General features: G+C 59.2%; 1 protein-coding gene across 4 annotated transcripts; it reads right to left on the bottom strand.

Annotated features, from left to right (window-relative positions):
• Positions 1 to 1,009: 1,009 nt before the first annotated feature.
• On the bottom strand, positions 1,010 to 20,239 carry NDRG4 (NDRG family member 4). Of its 4 annotated transcripts, XM_021541204.3 has the most exons (17): positions 20,139 to 20,239; positions 16,353 to 16,444; positions 15,868 to 15,912; positions 9,276 to 9,381; positions 7,952 to 8,072; positions 7,627 to 7,689; positions 7,369 to 7,429; positions 6,978 to 7,064; positions 6,825 to 6,881; positions 6,398 to 6,501; positions 5,818 to 5,874; positions 5,670 to 5,721; positions 5,043 to 5,090; positions 4,773 to 4,808; positions 4,572 to 4,623; positions 3,957 to 3,995; positions 1,010 to 3,344 (listed from the first exon to the last, which is right to left on the bottom strand). In XM_021541204.3, the coding sequence occupies exons 1-17, from the start codon at positions 20,173 to 20,175 to the stop codon at positions 3,190 to 3,192; spliced, it is 1,212 nt and encodes a 403-aa protein (XP_021396879.1). In that variant the 5' UTR covers positions 20,176 to 20,239; the 3' UTR covers positions 1,010 to 3,189. The 4 variants fall into 4 exon arrangements, with proteins under 4 accessions (XP_021396879.1, XP_021396880.1, XP_021396882.1 ...); XM_021541205.3 differs by lacking the exon at positions 3,957 to 3,995; XM_021541207.2 differs by lacking the exons at positions 15,868 to 15,912; positions 16,353 to 16,444; positions 20,139 to 20,239 and adding an exon at positions 11,766 to 11,927.
• Between the last annotated feature and the right edge of the window lie 613 nt (positions 20,240 to 20,852).

Genomic DNA, 20,852 nt, shown 5'->3' with positions numbered 1-20,852 from the left:
CTCCAAGGGATTACACGTACTAAATGATCTCCTGCTAGAAATAAAAACTCATGCATCATCAACAGCCTGTTCTCATGAGAGTATTACTGGCAGTATTAAAAAAAACTGTGACTATACTTTTTTTGGGTAAATATATGGGAAGGGAAGCTTCAGTGACTCACTTGCTTCTGGTCCAAGAAGAGGTAACTGAATGGTGAGATGGGCCAAGTCCCAGGAAAATAGATTATTTAATCTGAAGAACAGAGTTTTAATCTAGCAGTAGCAGGGATATGGAGTTTTCAGTTTTCTTCCTACTGCAGTCTGTCAGCATTCAGCATCTAGCACTCCATGAATTGCATTCAGTGGGAATGTGGAAATCATTTGTCTGACATCCTATCCCAGCCATGGCCCTTTGCATTCCCCCCACATGTCCAGGCTTTCTGTGCCTCCCCCAGGGAACCATGAGTGTGGACACAGCCACAGTGTCTCCATGCTTTGGCTCTGGGCCCCTCTGCAGGGCCTGGGACCAGTCTGGAGTGACCCAGCACAAGGCAGACACTGACAGACTCCACAAGGACTAGGATGCAGGGACAGGATCCTTCCCAGGCAGGACTTCATGCACTTGGAAAGGGTTAAGACCTGGGACACTTAATGGGGAGACAAACAGGGGCCCTGGCAGTGGACAGGGAAGCTGAGTTTCCCAAGGACCCTGCTCATCCCCAGAGTTGTGCAGCCACAGATCTTTTCTTCCCCAGTGGGCGCCCCTTGGATCCAACCTCACTGGGCTACAACTGGCAGCTTTCCAGCTTCCATCCACTCTTTACATACAGGGCAGCCTGGCTATGGCTACCCTGAAGCCAAAGCACCCCACAGCTTTCCCCCACGTGCACCCTGGGGTCCTGTGGGCATCACTAGTGGGGCTGGTGGCCAAGGTGTGTCCCCCTTGTCCTCCCCGTGCCTGCCAAGTCTCTGCAGGCAGGCCCCAGGTGGGCTCAGACCCATTTCCCTACAGCATGTTGTAAAGAGCACAGCAGGTTCTTAACATCTTTATTAGTTAGTTGGTTTATTTCCAACACAGTAACTCCTCTCTACAGCAACAGGTTAGTTAAATCCGGTTTACATATTGCTGTCTCATGAGTGCTGCGGCCTCGATGCCGCTGTGACAAAACCAGGCTGCACTCAGACAGGAAAACATGTTAAATTCCGCTGTGACTGGGAAAAAAAGGAAAACCAACAAAAATCAAAAGAACAAACCACCAGGGAAAACCAAACCAACCAACCAACAAAACCAAGGTGAGGAACTGAAGGTGAGCACGGCCACACCACCTCCAGGGAAACCACACGGCACTGCTTGGACAAGAATGCAAGGAGTGAACCCAAAAAGGTCAGGTATTGGGCAAACCCTTATATATATATTATGTATAGGTATTTATATATATATATCATCTGGAAGGACACGCTGAGAAAACAAGAGATCGCAGCGGTATCTACCGTAAAAAGGAGCTACGTAGCTTTCAGAGTCACACCAAGAAGGAAGCACACAGCAGAACAAAGTGGGGGACAAAGGGGCACACTGGTGTTTTGGGGTGGCCTTTTACTATGAGAGGGTTTGGGTGGGGCATGGGTCTCAGGGCCAAAAGCCCTCATACACCCGCTGGGAGCCCCAGGAGCTCTGTGCCCTTCACTGGGGAGCAGGGATGGGCTCTGAGGGTAGAATGCTTTTGTGGGGCTGGGTGGGACCTGCTTTCAGCGGGCTGGTTCTGCTCGCCCAGGCGGTGGCACCTGGTGGGTTCCCTGCTCAGGTCCCCCATGGACCACCTACAGAGACCTGAGCACCCATCAGCAGAGGCAGGGCCACCCTTAGCTGTGCCTCACAGCGTGCCCAGGAGGGGCTGGGCACGGCAGCAGAGGTTGGGTGGCCATCACTGGGGTTGTGCAATGGCAGGAGCCTCCGTGCCGAGTGCAAGAGGCAAGAGCCACCTGGAGTTGGTGGCCAGAGGGGGCCCCACGGCCCTGAGGGAGCCAAGCCCTTGAGAGACGCCCCGCTCAGCGCGCAGGCAAAATGCTGGAGCTGGGGTGTGGATCTGGGGAGCCACGGTGGGTCTGGCAGCTGTGTGGGCAAAGACAGAGCATGGAGTGCTCCCCACATCCCATAGGGCACCCCACAGTGTCAGCACCTTGTGGTGAGGCACCCTGTGGGGCAGAGGGTGCTGAGGGCTCCCCAGAATGGTGGGGGGAGTGTCTCATCTTATTGCTAATGGCTCCTCGGTGATGACACCCACAGGTTGTGGCAAAACTTGAGGTGGGATTTGCTGTGTGACATCCCCTAAAACAGTGGCCTCTGAACCCTGGCAGGCTCAGCCCAAGAGCTGGAAGTGGAACTGACAGTGTGACAGGGGCCAAGCCAGCCAATTCCCCCCTCCCCAGTGCATTTCTGGTGGCAGACAGTAATTGTCCTTCTTGCAACAAGGGATGAAGGAAGTGCCACCACCAGTGAGGGCATGGACAGAGGCAGGGGGACACGCATGCCACCCTCCTGCCCTTAGAGCTTCTGGAGTAGGGCTGACCTCTCTTCACTTGCCCCAGGGCAGCCCTCAGGGTACATGACCAGGGCGAAGGGACAGTTTGGGATGTGATTTCTCACGAGGCTCAGCCAGCTCTGGGGTAGCAAGTCCTGGGTGTGCTGGGGGATCCCATGCTAGCTCTCCCTAGAGAGGGCCATCAGGGAGAAATGAAAACTGCATCCCTAAGAACAGACCAGTGACCTCCCTTTAAGCGCTGCTCCCTGTTCCCGTCTTCCTTTTAGGCAGCCATCAGTTGAACTTGAGAGACCAACCTACCTCCTGTGTCCTCTCCACGTGCTGTCCCACCCCATCATTCCGTCCCACCCCAACATCCTGTCCCCATCTCATCACCCTGACCCTGCTACCCCATCCTGGCCCTGTCCCCCTGCCACCCACCCTCCCAAGCCGGAGCCAAGCCGATGCTGGGGAGGGTGAGGACCAGTGCAGAACCATGTGTGACTGCTGGATGAAGCCCCTCTCCTTCTCCTGTACCAGACAAGGGGATGAGGCCAACGGCAAAGAAGACAAATTGACCCCAAAGAAGCGAGGGCCCTGGTGGAGGGTGTCCACGGGGCAGGTGGGTGCTGGCGGGATGCTGACGGATGGGAGATGGCTCTGAAGGAGACGTCGGCGGCGGGCGTGGACCTCAGCACGATACCTCCATGGTGTGGTTGATCTGCCCCATGGCCTCGGTGCTCTCCGAGTGGGTGCAGGCACGTGGGCGGGTGCCATCCACGGAGCTGGCGCTGGTGAGGGAGGCGGTGCGGGAGCGTGCCAGGCGGGTCATGCTGGCAGATGGCACTGCACGGGCACAGAGAGATGGCCAGGGTGCTCAGATCCCTCTGAAAACCTGAGGGACTGAGCCAACATTGCCAGCAGCCCTGCTCCCCGATGCGACTGAGCCTGGGCACAAGCTTGCAGCAAGCGGTGGTGTGACAACATGAGCAGCTCCAGGTAAGGGACAGCAGAGCAGGGCTGCTCTGGGCAGGCTGAACACCGGGCTCACTCCTGGGCATGCAACCTCTGGGCATCAGGCAGTGGGAACCCTGGACTACCACGCTCCAGGAAAGGAGTGAGCTGGGATCAGAGCTCCCCTGGCTGCCCAGGGTGTGCAGGGAAGGTGGCACCCTCCCCTAGCCAGGATGGCCAGTGGGCATAGCTCCTGGCTTGCCTGGAAGAGGGTACAGTGAGCACATTGCCAAGACTGTGCCTGCATGGAGAGGGAATTCTCTGAATGCCATTTCTCAGCCCTCAGACCTGGCATATGTTGCCATCTCAGGCAAAGCAGAGCAAGACAGTGGGAATCTGGCTGGGAATGGCCAGTCCTGCACCCAGGCTGCTCCCAAAGGTGCCCAGGCAGCTGGAGGGCACAGGCCAGGCAGGCACCATGCAGCAGTGGGCACTGAGCAGTACCTGTGCCTCCACTCAGCCTCCGATCCTTCAGGTGGGTGACTGGCAGGGGCAGGAGAAGGGCAGGGAGGGCAGAGAGAGAGTGTCAGCCACTCTGCTGGGCCAGGAGCCCCTGCCCAGCCCACGTGTGCCTGCACACGCAGCTGTCCCTGTGCACACAGACTGCACACACATACACACGTGCAACAGACTTGCAAAAACACACACACACACACACACACACGTGCAACAGACTTGCAAAAACACACACACACACACGCACGTGCACGTGGACTTTTGCAAGCATGCACACACAGGTATAAACACACACTCACACGTAGTCTTAAACTTTGCACACACACATGCACAGACTTCTGCATGTGAGCTCTGCTTGTCTTTGTTGCACACACACACAGCCCTGCTCGTGCATGCCCAGACACACACACACATGCACACCAACACAGGGAGCCTACACACACATTTGTACACACAGAGCCCTTGTACACACCTGTGTGTGCACACAGAGCCTGTACACCCCACACCCGTGTGGACACACAGACAGACCTGCAGCACATCAGCACATGTGCACACCAGCACACACAGACCCACAGCAGCCCCACACCCAGCCCCAGCACTCACTGTAGCCCATGCCTTGCAGGAAGTACTTGAAGGCTTCGGTCAGCTTGCCTGGCTGTAGGGAGAGAGCAGGGTGAGCTGAGCTGAGGCAGCACTGAGGCTGAGATCTCCTCAACAGCCCAACCCCAGCTAGCCAAGGACAGCACCAGTGCATGTCTCATGGCCCAGTATGCCCAGGTAACTGGGGAAATTGTGAGGGCTCACCTGTGTGACCTGGGGCAGCCCACCAGAATCAGCCATCTGCAAAGAGAAGGTCCTGCTTAGTTTGGGAGGGTGCCTGTACTGCCCACCATCCCCCCGGACCCACTGGCAGGATGCCACTGCTGGGGTCACCCTGCTTCCCCATACACCTACAAGGTGTATGATGGACCTGGAATGGGGAGATGGGGACACCCTGCAGCCCTAGGGCAGAAGGTAATGGGGCACTTCATAGGCAGCAGGAACCACCCTACTGCCTCTTGCCACCAGCCCTACCTTCAGGAATGTGGTGTTGGTGGGATCCAGCTTGGAGTTACACTCCACCTGCAGACAAGAGAGATGATATTAGCACCCTAGGAAGCCAGGAGCCAAGCAGAAGTTTTCCACATGTACCATCACTGGCCCACTGGAATTTGCCATTGCAGCTCCACCCCAGCCAGGAGCAGACAGGGCACTAAGTGAGCCCTGTGCCCGCAGGACCACCATCCCTGCCATGGGACAGAGGGGACTTTGCTTCTGTCAGTCTGGGCAAGAGTAGGGACTGGAACGGGAGGAAAGGGGGACTAGTGAGGCATTCCGTGTCACACGTGTGTGTACATGCACAAAAGTGTGCCAGCAGCCGTGTGGGTGCAGATGGCCAAGCAGAGATGTGCTCGTGTGCCGACACATCCGAGCGTGCACAGCGCGACCACACTTGGGCAGATGAAGAAGGGGAAGTTTTCCAGGTGTGGCAACCACGCACAGCTGCGTGTGCACAGGTGCCCACAGGAGCAGGCAGGTCTGCACACGAGCACGTTCCCACCCCCACGAGCTGCCGTGTGTCGGAGCAGGCAGTGAACATGTGCGTGCCCGTGCGTGGGCATCGCCCGCCTGCCACCCTGCAGGCAGCGCCCCAGCACTCACCACCCCCTCCTCAGCAGGCGCGTTGTCTCCAACCACCAGCATCACGGGGCAGCTGGAAGTGAGAGGAGAAAGGGGCCTCGTCAGCGTTTGGTCTGAGTGAATTCCACTGCCCCAGGACCCCTCTCTGACTTGCCAGCACGACTCTTACCGCAGGGTCTTGGCATTGGGCACAGTCCCAGGCCGGTTGATGTCCAGGTCCCTGCGGCTGATGAAGGAGAAAGGCCAGTGTGAGCTCATGGGCAGGTGCCACCACTGATGCCATAGCACAAGAATCAGGCCACTGCCAGCCCTGAGAAGCCACACCCAGCCCGCTGTCCTGGCACCTTGTGCATGGAGGATGCTGTGGCCATCTCTGCCACGGCCCAAGCAGAGCCTGTGCCGCAGGATGCAGCACCCAGCAGAGTGGCAGGGCTCCCTGCATGCATGGCACAGCATCTCTGCCCCCTTCCCCAGGCCTGTGCCAGCACCCAGTGCAGGAGGAGACATGGGAATGTGTACTCATGGCAGTGGGCTCTGACACATGGCAAGGCTTTGGCTCAGGTACCATCCCCATCCAGCAGTGGCAGACAGCTTTGCACTGCTGCCTCCATGCACTGGAGGGTGACGACAGCACCCAACAGGAGTCTGGGTTCTCACAGTGACCTCAGAGCCACCCACCAGCAATGCAGCCCCTCACCCTAGCACAGACAGGGATGCAGCCCTGCAGTGGGGCTGCCTGGAGCACTCACCCATTGTACATGTTGAGGAAGAGCTGGAGGTTGAACTGGTTCACCACACTGCCGATCTGCTGCCGGTAACTCTGCACCAGCTCCGTGTTGTTCATCAGCTCCTCCTGTGCCAGCAGGGGATGGAGGTCAGGGCAGGTGCTGGGGGCACACCCTGCTCCCCACGTCCTGCCCATGCCGTGCAGCCAGCACGGACAAGAAGGGGGATGCTGGGCAATGCAGCTGGGCACAGTGGTGCTGCAGGCAGAACACCCAGGCAGGACATGGGCACGGGTCACACACTCATCAGGGTTAAGCCCCAGACCAGGCAGGGCTTGACTGACCCCAGCCCTGTACATGGGACACAGTGGCACTGTGGCAGCTGGCAGGGTGACCCAGCTGGGACGCTGGGCTGGGGATGATGGCAGGGGCTGGAGGATGCAGCCCTTACCTGGCTGAACAGGTGGGACAGGACAATGTCTGGCAGCGTGCTGGTGAGGCCGGAGAGCTGCGGAGGGAGCACAGAGAGTTACTGCACTGCCCTGGCTGCCTCCTGCCCCAGGAAGCCGCCAGGACTGGGAGGAGGGGTCGGGGCCCTGCCCACCTTGGCAGCTGCCCAGTCAATCCAGCCTTTGCCGTTGGGGTCGATGTTCATAAGGACCAGCCCTTCGACCAGGTCAGGGAAGATGAGCTGCAGTGAGCAAGAGGGGAGAGGCTCAGAGGGGAGGGGAGATGTGCCCTGGACAGTCCCCCATGAGAGCCACTGCACAGGCATCGGATGGAGCTGACATGATCCCATCCTGAGAGCAACAGGAGACCTGTGGCAAGACTACCCAGCCTTAGCACTGCTGTGCTGGGTCTCTCAGCACCCCAGGAGCCTTTGCAGCAACAGAGACTGCCTGGAGGTATCGGCTCCTGCTCTTCCCCATGTCTAGCCCTGGACTGACAGCAGGTACAAGCAACTCAAGGCCAGCCCATCCCAGCCCCAGGCTCACCGCAAACTTGGCCAGCACGTAGGCTCCTGCCCCAACACCGATCCCAATCACATACTTGAACCTGGAAATATGGAGAGGTCCATATGAGGGGACAGCGGGCTCCAACATAATTCCCTGGGACACCCCTCCACCCACAACAAGATGACTTGCAGGATGCCATCTTACAGGGACAACTCCCCCAGACCCAAATCCTTGTCTTCTGTCCATCTCCCTGCCCAGGACCCTCAGCCAGCAGCTGTGGAAGAGAGGCTGACTCACCCGAAATGCTGCACCACGCTGGGTAACATGGCAGCCAGCTGGTCCATGGATGGATACTGGTACCTGTGGCACAGGGAGGCACAGGATGGTGATAACGGAACCTGTTCAGAGCAGAGTGTCTGGGACAGGGCAGCTGGGCTGCCCAAAATGGGCAAGGAAATGCCACCCACCCTCAAACCACCCACCCTGGGCCAGTCGTCTGCCACAGGCTTTGGCACAGTTTGGAAAGACCCACAGGCAGGGCACAACTGCCAGGCAGCAACAACCCAAGGGGCAGAGAGGTGACACCCCAGCAGGCACAGTGTGTCCTGCAGATGACACCTACCCCTGAGGGAACTGTGAGGCTCCTGCCTGTTGTCCTGGTGCATCCACGTGGCACACCACAAAGTGTTTCGTGATCTCCTGCATGTCCTCGTAGTTGAAGAAGGTGTTGAAACAAAGCTTGTCTGTCAAAGGGCAGGTGGGTATCAGAGACCAAACACCCCAACACTAGGGCCTGATGGGCCAGGGGAGCATGGACAGCAGCTGCCCGCCCTCCCACTGCCCTTCATCCAGGAGGTGACATGCCACCAAAACCATCCCATCCCCTTCCCTCCAGGATCCTTGTCCTCCCAGCAGAGCCCACAGCTACTGTTAGCAAGGGCTGCATCCCTACAGGTGTCAGGAGGCACGGGGATGGACAGGCACAGCCAGGAGAATGAGGAGTTTGGGATGGCTTCATTGGGGAGCCTCAGAAGGATGGGACCGAGGGATGCAGAGCCCAGGACTGCAAGATCACCCAGTAGGCAGCAGGATTAGCAGTCTGGGGTATCAGCCCTGTCCAAAATCCCCAGAAAGGGTTCAAGCAAACACAGGATTTGAGGAACAGCTGTAAATCTCCCTGCCTGGAAAGAGTCAAAGAAACATCCCCAGCTGTGGACAAGACCCCACCATTGCAGCAGGACACAGATACTGCCAGGGCTTGGAGGGGTCCTGTCCCATGGCATCAGTGTTTGGACATCCCTCCCACAACATGGGGTGAGGCAGGTTGTAAGGCCCTTTGCAGCCAGCATGATGTGCACCTGAACAGCCAGAGCTGCTGCAATGGTGACACAGCTCATGTGGCATGTCAGTGACTCAGCCTCAGCCGCCAGCGGAGCGGGAGATGCTTCTCCCCACTCACAGGGAATTGTGCATCCTGGCTCAGCTGGAGGGCACAGCCCGGGACAGAGCTCTGGGTTGCAGGTCTAGGGCTGCAGGCTGACAGAAAGTGCAGCATCTCCACACCAGAGCCCCCACTCGGGGTCCCTCCTTCCCTGCTGTTCCCTGTCTCTTTTATCCCCCACTCTGCCTTGCTGCCAGCTGGGTCCATGCTCTGAATACCAACGGGCTGGCAGTGGCAGTGAGGACCAGCCCAGCATCCCCCAAGCCCCATCCCTGCCTGCTGTGGGCCAGCCAGCACCGGGCTGGCCAAGCACTCCTGGCTGTGCCTGGCCTGTGTCCAGCTGAGCATCCAAACTCCCCTGGTGCTTTCAGATGCCCGGGGGGACCCGCTGCAGCCACGGTGGAGGCAAAGGAGCTGAGCCAGGGGTGGTGGTGTCCTGGCAGCCTGTGGAGCCCAGGGCTCAGCCCTGCCTGCCCTGCACCCCCAACCCAGGAGCAGCACTCACGGTTGAGCCCCACATCGTGGTAGGTCAGGATGGCCGGGCGGTTCCCCTTGGGAGAGCCCCGGATGACCACGTGCAGCAGCCCGTAGGGGGTCTCAATGTCGTGTTCCTGGGGAAGAGCAGAGATGGGGTGATGCCCACCTGCCCTGAGGCATTCTTTCATCCTCTCCTGCCCTGCCATCACACCCTTCCCTGCTGCTTCCCCAAATGGCTGGGTCCCGTGGGAAGCCATGGGAAAGAGGAGCAGCTGTCCCAGGAAAAACACAGCTCTGGGCATCCCAGAGAGGGTAGAAAGCAGGACAAATTGGGAAGGGAAGGGAAGGGAAGGGAAGGGAAGGGAAGGGAAGGGAAGGGAAGGGAAGGGAAGGGAAGGGAAGGGAAGGGAAGGGAAGGGAAGGGAAGGGAAGGGAAGGGAAGGGAAGGGAAGGGAAGGGAAGGGAAGGGAAGGGAAGGGAAGGGAAGGGAAGGGAAGGGAAGGGAAGGGAAGGGAAGGGAAGGGAAGGGAAGGGAAGGGAAGGGAAGGGAAGGGAAGGGAAGGGAAGGGAAGGGAAGGGAAGGGAAGGGAAGGGAAGGGAAGGGAAGGGAAGGGAAGGGAAGGGAAGGGAAGGGAAGGGAAGGGAAGGGAAGGGAAGGGAAGGCTTTGGATAGGATCATAGGATGTAGGATTAGACATGTATATCATGTGATGGGATCACAGAATGGTATCAAGGGATGGATCCAAGAGGGCTTGAGAGAGAAGGATAATAGGATGGGACAGGTGGACCACAGCATGGAAAAGGAGATCTTCAAGGGCTTGAGACTGAGAAAATTTTGGCAACAGGATAGGGTTTCACAGCATGGCCCAGTTGGGCACAGATTCGATGTATCTGGGACAGACAGAGGTCAGACCCTGGACAGCACTCCAGGAAATGCTGCAACCTGCTCCCAAAATAACAGCTAAAGTAACTTTAAAACCCCTGGTCTGAAATGGTAGTGCCCCCACAAAAACTACCTCATGCCTCAGTTTCTCTGTCTAGGAGGGCTCCTTTCCTTCCACATCCTGGCTCTTGCTCCCAGCCAGCACAGGAAACTGAGCCCAGGTGCTCCCCAAGGACAAGGGACCAGAGGTCCCCTCCAGATGCCTGTGCCTGTCCAGCAGCAGTGACCTCGAGGCTGGGATCTGCTGGGTGCAGGGGCAGCATGTGCTGAGCAGGGCAGGGCAGGGCATGGTGGCAGGGTGCCCAAGCATCACAGTCCTCGCTGCTGGCACTGGCAGCCCCATGGCTGGGCTGGTGGGAGGGGAGCAGGTACGTGGATGCTCACGCGGGTTACACGCCACCAAGGACTCTGAAGGACACGGGCCTGGGTGGGAGGAACCACCTGGGGACAGGGTCTCCTCACTGCAGTGCTTCCCCTCACTGAGACCTGCTGTCCCTGGGGGAACACGGTGGCCAAAAGCAGATCCAGAGCTCTGTGGAGACATCTCTTCGCACCCAAGGGCACCCTGACCCCATCCCTCATCCACAGCTGTCCCTCCACCCCCTGCAGCTGCATCAGGCAGAAGTGCATGAGCAGTGACATCCCTCTGCAAGAACAGATTGGGACACTGAGGCAGAGGAAGGGCCTAGCCCAAGGTCATAGAGCAGGAGGCATCCATGTGGTCTGGTCCTGGGCACAGGGCTACCTCCTTGCCATCACCATCCCTGTGGTCCCATCACATCCCCAACGGCTCAGCTTTCAACCCTACCCCAAAATCACCTGCCCAAGGTAGCAGATCCAGCCTCAGCACTGCTCTTTCCTGCCCCCCATCCTCCACCAAGCCAGACACATCCTGCTCGTGGTGCAGCCTCTGCAGCACCGCTGGCTACCACAGCCCTGCCCTTTGCCGCAGGGATGCTCGCTGGGGGAAGAGCTTGGGATGCAGGGCATGCACGCAGCAAGGAGAGAGGGGCACAGACAACCCACAGCCCCAGCGAGGAGGGGCACGGGGGTCTCAGCACCCATAGGTGTCTGACAGAGCCCATCCATGTCCAGGTTACCTGCTCACAGCTGCAGTGCTCCCACCTCACTCACCCCCTCTGCACCAGCCTGTTACCTTCGGGTGTTGCCATCACCGCAGAGGCCAGAAAACAACTGAGGGCTTGCTTCAAAACAGCCAGAGACCCTCTTCCTTGCAGGTCAGGGGGTGGGCACGGGGCAGTGTGCCCCCGCCAGCACCCAGCCCCAGCCCGGGCCAGAGCTGCTCACCCTCAGCCTCGGCACAGCATCTCTGCCGGCCTCGGGGAGGACACGCTCAAGGACAATGCGTCCCCAAAACCTGCAGCACATCAGGGATGCGGCAGCAGGGCTGGGGGAAGGAAGGACTCTCCAGCAGTGCGTCCTCCCTGCCACAACGCCCGCCTGACCCACGCCGAGCCCTGCTGGCTGCAAAGGCCCAGCCTGGGCAAGCAGGAGAGACGCTGGGGCAAAACCCCTGGGAGGGAGGGCAGCGAGCAGGGGAGCGGCGGTACCTACCCCATCCCAGCACTCCGGCATGCTGAGGAACTGGGCGGACGAGGCTGCTCAGGCAGTGTGGGCCAAGCCGGAGGTCCGGGTGTGGGGCACAGCAACGCAGCCACCGGGGCGAAGCTCAGCTCTGCGCTGGCTCAGCCCTCGCCTCGATTTATAGCGGAGCCCCAGCCCTGCGCTAAGCCCTCCCTCGCCCTTCCCCCTCGGCAGGTCTGGCCTCCATTGCGGGCGAGCGCCGCGATGGAGCCAGCACTCAGCCATTGGCTGCCGCGGGAATTATTCATGCTCCAATTGGCCCCAAATACCCTTGTTTATGAAGAAAAAACGCCTGGCACCGTGCGGTACCTTCTCCATCTTCCCTCTTTGGGCAGACTGAGGCAGGCGGGGTGTCTGCACACGCACCCCGCGGAGCAGCCCCGGCACGGTCCGGGCAGCGCTCGCCGTGCCCGCTGCACACACCTGGCTGCACACACCTGGCTGCACACATCTGGCTGCACACATCTGGATGCATACACCTGGCTGACCTGGCTGCACACATCTGGCTGCACACACCTGGCTGCACACACCTGGCTGCATACACCTGGCTGCACACACCTGGCTGCACACACCTTGCTGCACACGCCTGGCTGTATACACCTGGGTGCACACACCTGGCTGCACACACCTGGCTGCACACATCTGGCTGCACACACCTGGCTGACCTGGCTGCACACATCTGGCTGCACACACCTGGCTGCACACACCTGGGTGCACACGCCTGACTGCACACACCTGGCTGCAGCCCCGCACCGACACAGAGCCACGGCCAAGCCCGCAGCCAAGGCCCTGAGCCATGGCCAGGCAGGGCAGCACACACACAGCCACAGATGGACACGCTAAAAACAGGAGAAGGACACGGCAGGCGTGTACGTGTACGTGACCACGCGTGTCCATGCACAGGAACATGCACCACACATGGGCAAAACCCTGTCTGCCAGGGGGAAAACTGGGAAAATTAACACCATACCCACACCGAAGCCCATGCACCCCACAAAATACTTGTGGCATAGTCCCCAGGCCAGGCCCCGTGTGTGACAGTTCCTGTACATGTTGTGCATACCAGGAGCACACCTGCTGCATCCTCCTCCCGTGTGCTCAGCATGGATGCCATGGCCATCACTAATGCTGGTGGATGCACAGCGAGCTGCACACCTGCAGAGACCTGCACAGGTGTGCACAGAGGGGGACACACGTGTCCACACCTGCGTCACCTCACCCAGCAGCACACTCACCCCACCTGCTGCGGGATGATGACACACAGGGCACGTGCAGGGTTTAGCCCTGACCTGGGCATCACCAGTGGCAGGCAAATAAAGCAAGAGGAGAGACAATCCAGCAGCTCCAAGGGCTTGGATCGTGTCCCTGGACTGACACAATCAGTGTACATGCACACACATGTGAGTATTCCCATGTGCACATGTGTGCAGGCAGATGATTTCTTCCATGATTCCAACTAAGGCCTCTTACCACCACAGCCCCAAAAATCCCCCAGCAGTGTGTGGGTGCCCTCCCCCTGCACCCTGCCTGCCCCTGCCCAGCCCAGCACCACTGCCCAGCTTGGCATGACAGGCACAAAGCTGGGCAATTGTGGATGGAGGAGTCCCACAGAGCCCTTCAGGAACCCACTGAAAGCCATGTCCTACAAACAAGTCAGGGTTGCACAGCCAGGATGTGGGAGAAAGGACAGACAGGCAGAGGGATGACAGTCACACTGCCTCCATCAGAGAGGCTTTACTCTGCACTGCTTTGTCCTGTGGGGAGCTCAGACCCAGGCCTGGAAAGAGGCATCTCTGCAAATGAAGGCCCGAGTGTGGTGGAGAAGCCCTGCTCCCAGGTGGTTCCTGACACTTTAGGTGCCATTTTTGGTTTCCCCAGCCCTGGTGCCTGTAGAGCCAAAGACCATGAGAGCCACAGTGCCCGGAAAAAATACAAGAGATGCAGAGGGACAAAAAAAGACAGGAAGTAGTTAACAGAAGACAGAAGGGGTAGGAGAGCCAAGGTGAATGCAAAAGGGTTTCAGGGAGAAGGGAGGGCTGAGCAAGGTCGATTTTGCTGGAGTAGCATCAAATGGGATCGCCACTGCCTTGGCTACTAGCCCCCTTGCCAGGCAGGTGGCCCAGACCTCCAGCAGGATCCAGGGCACCTGGTCCCAGGGAACCTTCCTCCAGCTCTCCTGCACTGTGGCTTATGTCTCAAGGGCTTTACTTTGGCTGGTGGCAGAAGTGGGGCTCCCCAGGCCCCCCACTGCCCCAGCCACACCTGAGCAGCCCATCAATGACTGGCTCTAGGAAGGAGCAGATGGACAGTGAAGAGTTAAGCTGGGGGCTGGATTGGATTATCCCAAGGAGGTGAACCTAGAAATTTGGGTAAGATCTCCCCAAGGAATGGCAGGCAGCCCCCAGCCTTTGCACTGCACCAACTTGCAAATGTCAGGGTGGAGAAAAGGAGGTGGTTGCCTTGGCATAGCCCGGGAAACTCAGCCCATTCCTGCCCTGAGGCTCTTGGAGGGAAACCAAAAGGTCTCGGGGTCTGGCTGGCTTGGGAAAAGCTGTCTTGATTGTTGCCCAATTCCTTTTTTAGGTCCTGAGGTCATGGAAGTGAATCTCTGTGGCATTTGCTGTCCAGAACTGCTCCACTTGGGCACCACCATGGACACAGTTCAGTGCCACCGTGGGCCAACCCCTAAAATACACAAGGATTGTCCTGGGAGGGTCATTGCTCTTTAATATCCCCTGCGTGCCAACCAAGCCCTGCCCCAGCACAGCTGAGCCAGAGCCATCCTGGTGCCTCTGGTGCTCCTGAGAGCTCTGGGCAGCCTGGCACTGCCATCTTCCTCCCCTCCTCGCCTCCCTCCCCCTACTCTCTCTCTCTCTGGTGACACCAGGAGGTTTGGTTTCCCCTCCAGTGGCCAACAGAAGTCCTGAGCAAGCAGAGAAAGGAGCAGCCCAGCCCTGCACACCCTGCTGCTCCCAGCCCCAGCACCTCACCTGCTTCAGAGCTGCTGGGGAGGGCAGCATTTTAATTATTTTGTGGCTTTTGAGAGGGCCATCAGATATGTCCCACTCTGTGAACCACAGCAGCCAGCACCCTGCCAAAGGCCTTGCTTCCTTACCAGCTGCACCCTCCCACCCACATGGGTGACAAGCACTAGTGGGCCAGCCCCAAAATTCTGGGCCTGATAAAACAGGGACCTGTGCTCCCCTGCCCTTATCCCGGGATGAATGAATTCCACATGTATTTTGTCCTTACAGGTGCTGTTGTTTCAGTGCTGTACCTGCAAGGGCTCAGCCATGACCACCTGAGCCCACTCTCCCCATAGTCCCACAGCTGGCAAAGTGGCAGCACAAAACCTGAGGTTGTGTGACAATCATTGGTGTCCCCTGGCAGGGGAACACTTTGGAGAGGGACAAGCAGAACTACCGATTACCCTCCCTCCCCACCACCCTGGTCCCCACAGAGGGAGCCTTGGCAGAGGTGTGAGAGGGATGCAGACCAGTGTGGGAGCCAGGCAGGAGCTGAGCTCCCATGAGTGCCAGAGCTGTGTCATGGGGCTCCTTTGGAGAGCAGAAATGGAGGTACAAAATGAGCAGGTGTCAGCCAAGGGAGCAGAGGGGCCCTGCTCTCCAAGAGAGGTGGGTGGTATAGGGGGCAATGCCCCAGCCCTCCAAAAGAGAAAGAGGCTTTCAAACATCCTTATGTAAGCAGGGAGCTGGCATCGCCTGGAAACCATTGCCATGGCAATGGTAGAGGGGCTGGAAAAGCAGCTCGGCCTTCCTGAGAAGAAATTGCCTGTTTTAAAGGTTTTGTCCCCAGCCCATGGCCAAGTGCCCACCAGCCACATCTGAGCGCCAGCACAGAGATGTCTGGCAGCATCCCCCTGTCCCCTTCTGACAAGGACCATGATGGATGTGCAACCTCATGCACAGACACTGAGCAGGCACTGCATCCCCTGAAAAAAGGGACAGCAACACTCCTGAGTCCATTCAGTGCCCCCCAGCCTTCCCCAGGCACAGGCTGCTGTTCCATGTGAAACCCGGGGGTGGGCAGCACCTCCCATGGCTGGTCCTACCTTCCAGTCTGTGTCCACAGTGGAGAGGAAGACATCCGAGTTCTCCTGGGATGAGAAGGAGCCATTAGGGACAGAGACACCCCTGAGTTCTGCAGTGCCCTCCCGTGCAGCTCACAAAGCCCCCGACACCACAGGCACCACTCCCGGGGGCTGCAGGGGACACAGTGCCCACACGTGTGCACACACACACCCCTCCACAACAGCTGCACACACGTGCACGTGTTACCTGCGGGTGTGCACACACACAGGCGTGTGGGAGCATGACGTGCAACCTCTGCACACGCATCCATCATCCCGGCAGGCCTCACTTATGCTCATCACCGCGGGCACGCACACACTGAGGAGCACAAACGTGCACCCAAAGCCAGCACACACACACAGAGTGCCACCCCTGGTACAGCACACAGCCCCTCCACCCGTCCCAAGCTCCCGTGTCCTGGTGCCCCACGTGCAGGAGCCGGAGCCAGTGTGGTCACCAAACTCACCAGCTCGGCGTCCTGTCCCCGCAGCAGCGGCTTCTCCTCGGTGAAGCGCAGCTCGTGCAGCCCTGCCATGGTCATCTCCTGCAGCAGCAGCCCTGCCCGGGACAAGGGACATGTCAGGCCAGGTCCTTTCCTTGGTCCTCTTTGCCCTCCAGAGCCTCCCAGGTCTCCCTCCCATAGGAATGGGACTCAAATCATCTGCTATGGGTACTTGGTGCTTCAGCTTGTCCAGGGGCTGCAGTGAGCCCCTCTGCTGGGAGCTGGCAGCAGGCACAGAGCAGACAGTGCCCAGATGAGCTCAGCTCCCAGCTCCTAGCCAGGTCCAGTTCTCCTGGTTAAGGACAAACCTATCTCCAGGGCACTGAGGGGGACAACTTTATCTGTCCGTGCTGGTCACCTCAGTAAGCACCCAACCCAGAGCAAGAACATCCAAATTTCCATCCCAACTTTCAGCATCAGTCAAAGATAGAAAATCCAAATTTTTGGCCAGTTTTAGGCTGCAAATGGGTATAGATGGGACAGAGGGAGATCTCCCTGCACAGGCAGAATGAGGGGTGATGTTTCTCAGCCATGCTGGGAGGCAGAGAGATGTTCCAAGCAGAAAGAGAACAGAGAGACAGCCTGAAGTTTGTACAGCAATGATGGAAGAAATCCAGATGTGAAGGCTTTGCTCCCAAAGTCTTCTCCTTGCCTGTGAATCAGGTTCCAGCCCTTTGGTACCTCAGCCCCACATCTTGGAGGGACAGACCTCTCTCCATGGAGCCATCACTCAGCAGCAGTGTGAGACTGGGTGCTGCTGACCTCAACCAACACTGGCATTTCCAAAAACACCCCCAGGCACACGCTCAGCTCAGCGAGCAAAAGAGAGCAAGGAGATGAGCAGCTGGCTGCACACAGAAGGTGAAAGACATGGGGACACAGGGAACAGTCCAGGCTCCCCTGTGTTTGAATGGAATGGGTATCTGGCAAATGCCAGTGCCAGGGGATAATCTACACTCAAGCAGGATCCAGACCTCAGGCATTGCCTTTGCAGCCTGTTTTCACCCTTTCCACAAGACAGACAAGCTGTTGCCTCTCCAAATGAGCCAGCACTGATCCCACATCCTCCCAGCTGTCTCCCCCCCCCGTGCAATCTCCCTGGACATAACGGGGATGCTCTGGGCTGTACGGGCACCGCAGCAGACACGGAACCACTCCATCCTCACGGCCTCAGCCGAGCCTGCTTCACACTTTGTCCACCTCCAAACCTAGATCACTCCAGGCTGACAATGTGGGAAGGCCAAGAAATGCCACAAATATTGCAAAACCACCAGGATACAGAAGTTGGTCATAAACTTCCCTCCAAAGTCGGGTTTTGCTCCTCCGACTGGGTTTTCCATTCAAAACTCAAGCAGGCTGTGCCACCTGCCTGCTTCCTGCAGACACAGCACTTTGCCTTGCTCCCTGGGAGCCATCCAAAGATCCAGAACTGTTTGGAGGGAGAAACACCACTCCAAAGCCTCTCGAGATTCCCGGGGCACCCAGCACCAGGAGTCTCCATGCCACCCCTGCCCAGAGAGTCCCACGAGATCAGGGGATGTGGAGAGGTGCCATGAGCCCCATGGAGAGGCACAAATGAGGGGCACACTGCTCCAGGCTGGGCTGTGCTGCTGGGGAGATGGCTCTGTGCACAGGGACAGCCCTGGCCTGCAGCCCACCAGCACAGCCGAGCCAACACAGCCTGCAGAGCCACCAACTGAGCAACCCCACAACCCCAGGGGAAAAACCAGGAGAAAAATCAGCCTCACCAATAGCTGGGTCTGGAGGAGAGCAGGAGTGTCCCACGCTGAGCACACCAACCCACCGTGTGGCCACAGCCCCAGCGTGGCTGGGAACAGCACTTAGTGTATGGTGAATGCCTTTATTAATTACAGCCTGCAGCTAATATGGGAGGGAGGGAGGGTGGCTGAGCCATGAGGAAAGGCCCCGTGACCTTGTTTGCATGGTGGGGGCAATGCTGGCTCAGGAGGAACGTAGCAGAGCTCTGCCCCAACCAGCTTCCCCTGCACAGCTTCCTAAAGTGGTGCTGAGTGTGGGAATAGAGGAGGGATCAGCGAGTCAGGGATCAGTAAGCAGGGTCACAGCCATGCAGCCACCCATCCTGGGTGCTCTGCATCCCATGCCACCCACAGGAACCCTCGTCCCTCCTCAGCACTGTAGCTGTGGGGCTGTGGGCAGTCTCACCCAGCCCCACTGGGCCACTGTCACTGTTGAGGGCTGGTGAGGAAGCCACAGCTCCAGGTCTCCTAGCCAAAACAACTTGGCTCCCATCTTCTGCCAGGGTAATGTGCCCAGCAACGAGTCCTTTTCCTTGCAGCTCACCCCAGTGCTCCCCAACAAGCACCCATTCCCAGGGCATCACCCCAAACACACCCATCTCTGCTCCCACTCTGCCTTCCCAGTGTGGTGCCACAGTTTCCTTGGCACAGCCAGGACATGTCTCTTCCCTAATTCCCAATCAGTTCCAAACCCAGCAGGACATAAGTGCTCTGTCTGGGACTAGTGTTCTCTCCCACCAGGGCCCTGGCACTGTGTATATAGATGGGACAGGAACAGCCACATTGGCTTACCTTCCCCAGGGATCTGCAGCCCACTGCTGGCTAACTGCAGGAGAACCAGCTTGTAGCATTATTATTATTATTATTATTATTATTATTATTATTACTACTACTACTAAATTATCACAACAAAGTTGTGAGCTCCATTACACACTTGGGAGCATGTGTGGTCACAGGGCCGGGATCCCTCAGATGTTGTCTCACTCTCACAAGAGTCCCCACACTGACTACCTGCCTGCTGCCCTGGCACGGATGTGTTGCCCACAGGATGTTGGCACGGATACCTCGGGCTGACTGAGCAGCGTGCAACAAACAGGCAGACAAATCAGGAGAAGTGAGGGCTGGTTCCTGCCAGCCAGTGAAGCCAAGGCAGCCTTCAGTGAGGCTGGGAGAGGGAGGAAGGGAACTTGCAGCTCAGTCTGAGCCACGGCCGTGTGCCCACTGCATTGCCCCCGGAGCAGGAGCGATGGGGGAGCACCATGGGGTGAAGGAAAACCCCGGTGTGACACAGTCTGGGCCACATCCTCCTCCACCAGTGCAGGAGGAACAGCCTCAGCTTTCTCTGAACCCGTGAGGGACACAGGTCTGTACCCCAGCAGCCCCCACAAAGCAGCCGAACAGTGTGGTCCGGCTGAGGGGCGCAGACCGGGCAGCCCCGCCACGGAGCCCCGTGGGGGACGCGGCGCCACTGACGCGTGGGCTGAGCCGCGCAGGGTCTGGGGGCGGCGGTGGCAGCAGGGGGCTGTGTGGGGGCTCAGGCTGTCCACGGTGGCTGTTGCTAAGAGCGGCCTCCTTCCCAGCCCAGCGCGTTCGTCGGGGCAGCGGGGAGACTCCCAGGGGAGGCTGGCTGAGGAGCGGGGAGGCACCGCAGGGATGCTCCAGCAATCCCCCCTGGCACCCCCACCCCCGGCTGTCTGCCGGCCGGCCCTCTTTGCCAGGAGCTGCCGGCTCCGTTCCCCCTTCCCAGCACACCCGGGCTGGGCTTTCCCCGCTGCAGCAAGGCATCAGCTCCCGGACTCCGACAAGGACCCGACCCCGGCACCCGCACCTGCGGGAGCAAAGGCGGGCGGGCGGTGCGGGCAGCTCCATCTCCTCGGCAGGGGCTGAGGGGCCGAAGGCTCTCGCCACCCCCGGTCCCATCGCCCCTCCTCGGTTCACAGCCCCCGTTCCGGCACGGGCGGCCGGGCCGTACCTGTCAGGAGCTCGATCTTGTGCCGGAGCACCTTCATGCCGGGCGGCGAGTCCCGGCGGGCGGGGCGGGCTGAGGCGGCGGCGGCCCCGGCGCGGGGCGAGCGGAGCCGGAGCCGGAGCCGGTGCCGGTGCCGGTGCCGGTGCCGGAGCGAGGTGCGCGGGGCGGCGCAGGGGCTGGGCTGGGCACGGCCCCGCCGGCCGGATCCTCCTCCCCTCGCCGGGGCCGGAGGGGAGGGACGGGGCCGGGATCGGGAACGGGGGCACCCGGAGAACAGCGGTGCTGAGGGAGGCGGGAGCGGACGGGAGATGGAGGCTGCGGGGGTTACGCGGAGCGCTGGGGGCTGCGGGGGGTTGCACGGGGGATGGAGGCTGCCGAGGACACACATCACTCTGCAGGGAACCATTTCGGTCCCAGAGTGGGACCGTGATGACCAACAGGTCCAACAGGTCCCTGTGGTCGTGGAGTCCCAGAAGCAGAGGACAGCGGCAGCCCCAGGTATGGACCATGCACGAGGGGTCTGGGTCTCCCTGAGAGCAGGGGAAGGCGATAATCAAGGTGCTCAGGGAGGATCTGGGACAAGAGGAGACCTGTGCACAACAATGATACCTGGAACACAGCCACTGGTGGCCAAGGGATGTAGGGAGACCTGGAAAGTGGGGCCACGAAGGACAAAGGGCTTGGGAGTATCCAGGAAAGAAAACACAGATTACAAGG

This window comes from Lonchura striata, chromosome 13 (assembly GCF_046129695.1).
Source record: "Lonchura striata isolate bLonStr1 chromosome 13, bLonStr1.mat, whole genome shotgun sequence".
NCBI classification, from domain to species: Eukaryota; Metazoa; Chordata; class Aves; order Passeriformes; family Estrildidae; genus Lonchura; species Lonchura striata.
Note: the sequence above shows the minus strand (reverse complement) of the source record. Positions and strands in the feature narration are given on the sequence as shown.